This window comes from Genypterus blacodes, unplaced genomic scaffold, assembly GCF_046128005.1.
Source record: "Genypterus blacodes isolate CSIRO-AG114 ecotype Tasmania unplaced genomic scaffold, CSIRO-AGI_Gbla_v1 ptg000022l_1, whole genome shotgun sequence".
Lineage (NCBI taxonomy): Eukaryota > Metazoa > Chordata > Actinopteri > Ophidiiformes > Ophidiidae > Genypterus > Genypterus blacodes.
Window position 1 is genome coordinate 6668186 of NW_027466835.1, and position 9665 is coordinate 6677850.

Genomic DNA, 9665 nt, shown 5'->3' on the forward strand with positions numbered 1-9665 from the left:
CTCTAACTCCAAAATTAAACTTTAAATCTAACAAAATTATGCCAATACAATGACAGGTTTCTTCCTAAGACGTGGAGGAATACAATTTATTAGAGTAAATTCAATAATAAACTTTATGAAAAAAGCTACAACATGAACACTTGGCTTACCAATATCTTAGTTGATATATTTATATGTATGTACAGTTCACCTTGTAATGGCATGCTACAAGGTCTTGACCTTTAAGTATTGAAAACAATAAAAAGAGAGGCAGGCGCAGACGAGATCGCACGGGCGTCTGACTCCTCCCACATCACAACTCATCGTAACAGTCTCCACAAAAGGAAATGCAGTTTTTCCCAAGCACAATCTATCAAAAATCAAAAGGAGAAGAGAATAACTAGGGAGCTAAAGGCTGAACAACGTCGCTCTTGGTAGGGTCTGAGTGTTGCTATACGCACAGCCGAGCTACAACAGAATGTCACAACACACCATACGATGACAGACACCACTGCAGTGACGATACAAATCCCTCAGGTTTCCCCTCCCTCAAGATATTTTACAATGTTCAACGTTGCCCAGGTCACAAGTTTGCGTCCGGATACAATCGTTTGGAGACAGGATAGTGTTGATGGACTCATCCGTTTCGAAATGCAACAGGAGTAAACAAGACTGAAATCCTTTAATGGACATTAATATGGTATGAGACCGCAAGGAAGTTATGGAAATGTTCTTGTTAGTTTGTTACCTTACAACTCAAACACAGCCAACAAAAACAAAACCCCTTTGAGTTCAAAGCCCAGCTGCTATGTGGACGCAGAACATTACCTCATGAGCAAAATAAATAAGAGCTTCAACACATTTAATAGAAGTAGGATGGAGTAAACACATGGAAGAAAATGTAAACCATAATATGGTGCAGGAGGGTTTGGGGAACTCCAAATTAGTCCAGACAGTTCACTCATGACCACATCTTCAATTCTGTGGAATGAGGGCTAAAAATTAAGTCCGTCTGTGAAATGACGCCTCTCTCTTCTCCGTCTTAGTGCCTCTGGCTTCAGACACGTAAGATTTCCAGGCAGTTGTTGTAGCAGATGGCGATCCAGTCCGGCTGTGTGGACGCCCACTGGACGTTGTTGATCTCCCCTTCAGCGGTGTAGGCCAGGATGGGATCCTCGATGGCCCGGGGCATCTGCTGGATGTCCCAGATAAGGGCCTGGTGGTCGTCGGCTGTGGGGAGACACGCAGTGCGGAACATTAAGAAAGCAGAAGGGCAGAGAGAGAATTCACCTGAATATAAGGGGAGGGTTTGGCCTCTCACCTGCAGTACAGATGTGACATGAGGAGTGAGGGGCCCAGGCGATGCCGTTAACGCAGGCGCGATGGTTGTTGAGCCGCGCGACTGGCGTGCAAGGCACACGTACGTCCAGGATCACCACCTGAATAACAGAAATAAAAATGAACGATCGAACAAAATGAAATAAGTAAATATGAAAGTGACTGCGGCCAAAGAAGCTCCTTATAAACTGACCTCCATGCCGTCCATAGCCATTGTGGCCAGATAGTTGGGGTCTTGCTTGTTCCAGCAGAGGCGGAGCAGCGGGTGGTGCTGCGGGTCTTCATAGATGATGGTGCTGTGCTCCAGGTGCCGAAGGTCAAACATGCGGACGGAGCCGTCAGCTCCAACAGAGGCGAACATGTCTCGGCCTCCTCCTGCGCGGCTGAAGGCGATGTCATACACCTACACGGAGATCCAGGGGTGTTCATTCGGTTTGACTTAACTCATGAAGGCATTAATATCACCGTGCAAAGAAAGACACACACACCTCTTTGTCGTGAGCAATAAGCTGAGTCTTCACGTGTCCAGAAACAAGGTTGACCCGACCCAACACCTGACCTGTCTCCAGCCCCCAGATGGTGCAGGTGGTGTCAATGCTGGAAGTACCTGTCAGATACACCAACAACCAAGGTTAGAAAGGAGAAGAAGAGACACACTTGAGACACACACACACACACACACATCAAACAGTTATTCCCTCACCCAGCAGATTTGGATCCACTTCATTCCAGTCAAAGGAAGTGAGGGGGGCACAGAAATCAGAGTTCTTGTTGTTATTCAGCAAACATTCAAGGCGTGTTTCAGTGTCGCTGACCTAAGAGAGAATGGCAAAAATAAATATGGCAGTGAGAAAGTATCATACAGGTAAGATCTTAACCATAAAACAACGTTCAGGGAAAGAGTCTCCTACCCTCCAGATGCGCAGGTAGTCTCCACTGGTGGCCAGCAGGTCTGGGTAGACCCCCTTGGTGTCAGGGATCCACATGATCTTGGTGGTGGGGTACGGGTGGTCAAACGTGTTCCTGCAGACGAACTCGGAGCTCTCCTCCTCCAGGCCCACCAGCTGAACCTGCACAGGGGCGAACTACATTACATGTTGACCTGTGACCCTGTTTGAATCATGAGCCCTCGACAATACATGTTGACTTTTAATACACAAACAAAGCAAAGTTTCAAATACAACATTTGTTTGTGATGATCCGCTACAATTTAGTTTGATAGCAGTTGAACTGGGTTATTGCTGATGTTTTCGTGCACATAGTCAACACAAAACAAAGGTCAAATGTTACTTCTAACACCCGATTATACACAATATGGCTTTAGAAACAGGATACATTATTTGAAGGTGGTCGTGTTGTTGACATTGGAGCGTCAGCCGCTACTTTTACCGGATGATAACAAACGACGTGGATAGCTTAGAGCGCTAGCCGCTACGCAGGAGAGCTAGCATCGCGCAGGCACGTTAGCATATCTACCATTTTAACTGCTAAATGGCCGAGTCCACCCCATGTACCTTGTTGTTGTATTCCTCCACAAAGCTCCCGAGTGCCAAACGAAAGCGTTTGTCCGGGCGGACGCTCCAGTTCATGGCGTACACCGTCCATGGCGCCTCGTATTTGTAGATTTCTTTTCGTTTTCCGTGGAGCGACATCCTCTCCGATCAAAGCTGCAGTTGTTGTATGAGCAAGTAGCGAGCTAACAACGAAATAAGTCGGTTTGAAAGGAAACTATGCTCACTTTGTCGGTTGCAAAATCAAAAAGCAACAGATATGGTGAGAATATAAATTTAGTAAAGGAAATCTTGCATCGAGGCAAGATTTCTCACCACTTTACTTAACAAAGCACAGCATTGCTCGCGGAGAGAGGCGTCAATCGCGAAAGAACGGAGGAGACACTTCCGGTTACGATTCATTCAAAACAAAATTGTCAACAAATGTGCACAAGGGCAAATGATTTTTGAAAGGTGTCAAATATTAAATTATTTGATGAGTGACATGTTTCATTGAATTGCAAAGTTTTGTTACACCTAATTACAGATGATTCCGTTAAATAAAAGGTGTGAAATTAATGTATGGTTTTATTGTGAAAGTAAAATCAACTTCAACTACTATTGTGGCGCATGCGCAGTTCAAAGCTACTTGTCTAGTTTGTGGAGCTGATAAGAAAACTTGAAAACAGCCTGGTGATATTAATGCGAATCCGTGAACTTTATGTTTAATGCTTTTATGTTTCACATGGTTCATCTAGTCTTGAATGTTGTTTGTGTGATTTTTGTGTGGTGAGGGAACAGCAGTGACCCCTGGTGTCCAGACGAGGGAAGTGTGTATATGCAGAATCAGTAAATTCACACTCGAGGTTCTGCCTTTTTAGTTTTATTAGTGTTTGATGTTTTATCGTCTCTAATTTTCTGTCTTTGTATTGTTTGCAAATTGCATGGGTTCATCTTCACTTTCATTAGTGTTGTGGTCTCCATAGTTAAACTTTTTCGGTTTTGAAACCTATGTTCTGCCTTACTTACTCTCTTGTAAATCAGGAATGGAATGCACTTTGAGTTGCTTTGATCTTTGTGGGAAATGTGCGGGGGGAAAAAGTTTGTATGATTGATTGGCAGTTTCAGCCAGAGTTTGATAGACTTACGGGTGGCTAAATTGGTGTTTTTCCCCCTCTGAAGTTGGAATGAGAACCAGCTGACAAAAACATACAATTAAAATTCCCCTCTTATATTCGTTCCCCAAAAAAAGTGCATTACCATTTTGTTTGTACAATTTTCCTTGACGTCTAAGTTGTCTTAACAGTCTTAACAGTCACGCAACAAAACAGTCTTCTCTATGTTTAACCCATATAAAAAGTGGGCCAACTCCAGGTCAAAAGTCATAGACTGACTGACTGACTCACACCCAAATGAGTTTTTCAAATGTATCGTAGTTTGTCCAGTGTAAACAAAGTAGGCATTTACATCTTTACCATTTCCTCATTCTGCAGTCTGTTGGGATTCGTGGTGACACTAAGGATTCTCCCTGCCCGGCTCGTCCTTCACACATTATCTGTGGTGCTGCCATGCTTGTGGCCTACATTGACAGCGACCTGGAGAAATATGTCAACAGAAGAACATCTCAAAACAGTCTCTCTAATTCAGATGCGTTGCACTTATTCAGCATACGAGCTCTCAAATTTAACACACGACGGAGAGATTGCACTGAATAATACAAGATAAGATAAAACTGTATTTATCCCGAGAGAAATTGCTGTGCAACAGTCGCAGTACAGTGGAGAATTAAACCAAAGATTCACCTCGAGTGCACAAGAATGCATGCATACACAAGTCAATATGTACATGTACATGAACGTATATTTAAATAAACGAGTCAAAATGCATAATTCCACTTCATTATTGTTTTTAAGTGAATTAATTAACTAGTGCGTTTTGAATGGATTTGCCCAACACTTTAATGAAGGCTTTCAAATTCAAGTTTTGTCATTTCTCTTCCTCATATGTTCTCCTCTCCAAATGGATCCCACTGTAACGTTGTCTTCTGCTTTAACTCCACAATACAGTATTTACACATTCAACATTTGATGTCTAGTTTATGCATATTTGTGTGGTGTATTCGTAGTAAAGTCGAATCAGGTGGCTGTGCTGCTTGTTTCGGTGACTGACTGTGGAGAGTGAAACCAAACAGCGAGGATGCCGCACTGATTTCTGGGTAGGAGCCTGTCAAAGCTTCTACACGACTCGGCTCTGCTCGGACCCAGGGCCCGCAAACCTTCCCTTTATTACCATTATAATTGTTCAAGTAAGTTACCAACAGGTCATATTTAATTTATTCTCTTAAGCTCTCGTTGAATAAGTCGTTAAAACCCCCAAAACACGGGCTGGTTTCAGTTCAGGGACGCCGTTTAGTTTGCTAGCAACATGGTGCTAAGCTAATTAGCCGTGGTTAGCATGCTAAAGCCAGATTTGCCAGTAGCTAACGAACGGGATCCCCGAGTTGGGGGAAGGGGACGCGTACTCAGGCTTGAGCTGTAATCCTACACGTATCCATTTCGATCTGAATGCCAAACTGTCTGTGTAGTCCGTCTGACTTGACCGGTGAGTTTAGGCAGCTGGCTCGCATGTGGTTCATTTCGGCTCATTGGCTAAAGTTAGTTGTGCCAGCGACCACAGTGTAGTGGTTTGAAGTCAGTCTGGTTCAGTCGCACACATCTCGTTTACAAGTCTTTAAGTTGTTTATATTTCTACACCATTGAGTAGAAATATGGCTTTTCCTTGACAATTATTACTTTAGTAAGACCACAAGTGTTTTATTTGAGCATAATCTAATCATAGTGACATGGAAATGAGAGGTGATTAGGTTTGAGTACTCGGGTGTAATGAGTTAATCATTAGTATCAGTTAGTCCCACCTATTGTGTTTGTTTTCTTGTCTCTCTGGATCAGCAGGAATCCTTTTCTCTAGGGGTCCAGTCACCTGAGGACCTGGGTCAGGTGGGACTTGATGCTGGCCCGGTTTGTTGTTAACTGTTGGGTTCAGAGCCAGCAGTGGTGTGAAATAAGGGATTTTTAAGATTTAGTTTAAAAACACGATAAACAGGTTTTGTCCACATGTGTTTGTCTGGGAAATATCACGATTTCCGTACTGTTGGAGTTGTGCCTATAATTCAAACATCTTCAGTTGTAAGGTCTTGCTTTATTGTGGGCCTAGTGTTAGTATAAACGTAGCTTGTTGACCTTCATGTTTGACATTTTTAGTTACTTATAAACTGCCCTTATTTACATTCCATTGCTTCAACTGTCTCTCTGCTGCCCCCCTGTTGTAGGTGTCAGCATGCGGCCTTCGTACTTCCACTTCATCCCCACACTCCTGCTCCTCCTGGCCCTTCCTGTGGCCAAGGGGCGCTACAACGATGACTTTGACGACGGGGAGGACATAGCTGACTTTGACGACAACGACTTTGCTGAGTTTGAGGACATGAACGAAGATCCCGTGGCTGAGGCGGAAACTGTCCCTCCGCCACGGGCCTCTGCCCCGCAGCCTGAGGAGGACGAGGATGAAGATGAAGCTACTGTGGAGCTGGAGGATGGACAAGATGGCTTTGAGGACTCAGAGACACAGGTAGTGTTGCGTTGTAGTTCTGCCTGCGTCCCAGTTTCTGAGCATTGTTGAAAACATATCTCAACATAATTTCTATGTAGCAACGCTCATTTGAGAAATAATGTTTCTGTAGGACCAAGACAAATATGACCAGGAGGAGTTTGAGGGAATCGATATGGACAAGACGGGCCACTCGATGAAGGACCCCCTCATAATCCACACAGTAAGCTTAGTGTTCAAATCTTCTCTGCAGCTGTTATCTGTCTAATACTCTCTGTGAACTACGGAGCCGCCGAATCTGCTGCCTGCTAAATGGATTCTATCACTTTCACATTGATGACTGTGTGCTTTTTCTGTGGAGGTTCCTGCACATCTGCAAAACAGCTGGGAGAGCTACTACATGGAGATCCTGATGGTGACCGGTCTGCTGGCCTACATCATGAACTACATCATCGGCAAAAACAAGAACAGCCGTCTGGCTCAAGCCTGGTTCAACTCGCACAGGGAACTGCTAGAGAGCAACTTTGCACTCGTGGGTGAGTCGTTAGTGTTAAGAGATCATACTGCATGTTGCTGTGATGAAATTCCAATATTCAGCAATCGGTAGATCTTCTGTGACTTCTTCATGTTATGAGATTCAATTGTCTCTCTGTCTCTCTCATTATAGGTGATGATGGCACCAGTAAGGATGCGGTCAGCACGGGAAAACTGAACCAGGAAAATGAGCACATCTACAATCTGTGGTGCTCTGGACGTGTTTGCTGTGAAGGCATGTTGATCCAACTCAAGGTAGGAGTGCTGCATTATGGGATACAGTGAGTAACTTTGAGTTGTTGTGAGGACATTACGTTAGATGAACGTGTATCTTGTTGTCTTCTCCAGTTCTTGAAGAGGCAGGACCTGCTCAATGTTCTGGCCAGGATGATGAGGCCAGCGTGTGATCAAGTGGTAAGGACCAATGAGGCGGCAATTCAGATGTGATTGAAGTGGAATTCAGAGCACCGACTCTGCTGAATCCATCTCAAAGTGGATGTGCGGTCACAGTCATTGTGTAACTTGCGTGCATTTGTCTGCAGCAAATCAAAGTGACTCTGAATGAGGACGACATGGACACATTTGTGTTTGCTGTTGGTACCAAGAAGGCGATGGCCAGGCTCCAGAAGGAGATGCAGGACTTGGTAACTATACATTACTGTGATTACGACGTGTTGCAAGCATTATTTCACAAACTCTTTCTCTTATTCCTTCTCTTGCTCTTCACTAATACATGACGTGGCTGTATTCCTCTGTATTTGTTCTTCCACAGAGTGAGTTTTGTGGTGACAAGCCTAAGTCTGGAGCCAAGTACGGCCTGCCTGACTCTCTATCCATCCTAAGTGAGATGGGAGAGGTCACTGATGGCGTGATGGACAACAAGGTCAGTCTGGAATTCTATTCACATCTAGTTTCCTGACAGACATCTTGTACAGTATTTTCCTTATTCTCACTACAATAAATCATGTCCTAACATTAGACTTGGAACTGTTTTTGGTATTTTGTAGATGGTACATTTTATTACCAGCCATGCTGACAAGATCGAGTCCATCCATTTCTCGGACCAATTTTCTGGTCCAAAAGTTATGCAAGAGTAAGTATTGGTGAAATCTGTGCTTTTCTGTAACATGCAACTAATGCAGCCATTCCTTTCTTGAGTTGTCTTCATTAGCTTAGTTGTCGTACTGAGTCTCTCTCTGTTGTGTTTCAGGGAGGGTCAGCCCTTAAAGCTGCCCGAGACAAAGAAAACGCTGCTGTTTACATTTAATGGTGAACAGCTTTCTGTTCTCTTACGGAATTAGATTACAATCATTGTTACCCTGTTTGAATGAATGTATCCATGTGCTTAATGAGTATTATTTGTTGTGTGTATGTGTGTGTGTGTGTGTGTACAGTGCCAGGTATGGGCAACACTTCTCCCAAAGACATGGAATCTCTGTTTTCTCTCATGAACATGGTTATCTACAGCATTGACAAAGTCAAGAAGCTTCGCCTCAACAGAGAGGTGAGCCTGATCTTCATGCACTCACACATCATAAGCAGCCTAATGCAGATCACACAACTCATTTACTCTCAAGTTTTCCTATGGAGAGAATATATTACTCCATCTGTCCTTGCTGTGTGTTCAGGGCAAAGTGAAAGCTGATAGAAACCGAGCTCGAGTGGAGGAGAACTTCCTGAAGCAGACTCACGCTCAGCGCCAGGAGGCAGCCCAGACACGGAGGGAGGAGAAGAAGAGAGCAGAGAAGGAGAGGATCATGAACGAGGAGGACCCCGAGAGGCAACGCCGTCTGGAGGTCAGGATTCCAACGTGCAACCCAGAAGTCCCAGAAACATTAAACATGAAAAGAACAGGCAAAATGTGGTTAATATGAAGCTATTTCATTTCCTCTGTCCTGTGTGCGTTCTTTTTTTCAGGAAGCAGCTCAGCGACGTGAGCAGAAGAAGATTGAGAAGAAGCAGATGAAGATGAAGCAAATCAAAGTGAAAGCCATGTGAAGAGGAAGGCTCATCACTTGGATACACACTATACAAGCACAATTGGAAGCAGTGCTAAGCTCAGACAGTTTATTTCCAGCTTCTCTGGCCTCAGTACGCAGCTCAGTCTTTGCAGCACTAACAGACACACTGAGTGTGTCCAGCTCATCTGTTTCTGTCTCCACCTGCTCCATTCGGTGTGGCTCAATTGTTAATGAATGACTGAATTAACTGTTAGAAGGATTGAGGATTTTCCAGCTTCAAATCTGTTTCAGAAGAGTTCAGTTCTTTTCTTTTGTTTCCCTCTTCTCCTCTGTAACATGCAAAGCTCGCTGAGCTTTTTAAATTCAACATACAGGGAAGGAATACACTAATGATAAACCACATTTTAAATGAAATGAAGGCATATTCTGAGTTTTCACTAGAAATATATGAGCATTAAATTAATCTTAGATCAAATAAAAAAATAATTTTAATTTATATCTGCTATGAATGGTTTCTTGCAAGCTGTGTCTGTTTGTAATGAATGTCTGAGCTAACTTAATAAAGTGCACTGGAGATTATTGGAATACTGTTAACAGTGGTGTTATTTGTACAATCCAGGTAATATTGTTTTTAGTTAATGTCCCAAAGTGATTAGGATTCAGGCTGGTACACAGTTATGTGGAAATATTTTGGCATCTGAAGATGAAAAGCTGAGGGTCTTTAACAGAAACCAAAGTGGGAGACATGGACGCTAAATTT

General features: G+C 43.6%; 2 protein-coding genes across 2 annotated transcripts; one reads left to right on the top strand and one right to left on the bottom strand.

Annotated features, from left to right (window-relative positions):
* Positions 1 to 53: 53 nt before the first annotated feature.
* Positions 54 to 3205, bottom strand: dcaf7 (ddb1 and cul4 associated factor 7). Its single transcript, XM_076142908.1, has 7 exons — positions 2832 to 3205; positions 2229 to 2387; positions 2021 to 2132; positions 1806 to 1924; positions 1511 to 1720; positions 1301 to 1418; positions 54 to 1209 (listed from the first exon to the last, which is right to left on the bottom strand). The coding sequence occupies exons 1-7, from the start codon at positions 2967 to 2969 to the stop codon at positions 1037 to 1039; spliced, it is 1029 nt and encodes a 342-aa protein (XP_075999023.1). The 5' UTR covers positions 2970 to 3205; the 3' UTR covers positions 54 to 1036.
* A 1776-nt stretch (positions 3206 to 4981) lies between these two features.
* Positions 4982 to 9490, top strand: ccdc47 (coiled-coil domain containing 47). Its single transcript, XM_076143204.1, has 13 exons — positions 4982 to 5112; positions 6136 to 6431; positions 6544 to 6633; positions 6772 to 6946; positions 7078 to 7199; positions 7293 to 7358; positions 7487 to 7588; positions 7717 to 7827; positions 7952 to 8037; positions 8155 to 8213; positions 8339 to 8448; positions 8573 to 8740; positions 8862 to 9490. The coding sequence occupies exons 2-13, from the start codon at positions 6144 to 6146 to the stop codon at positions 8940 to 8942; spliced, it is 1458 nt and encodes a 485-aa protein (XP_075999319.1). The 5' UTR covers positions 4982 to 5112; positions 6136 to 6143; the 3' UTR covers positions 8943 to 9490.
* Positions 9491 to 9665: the final 175 nt, after the last annotated feature.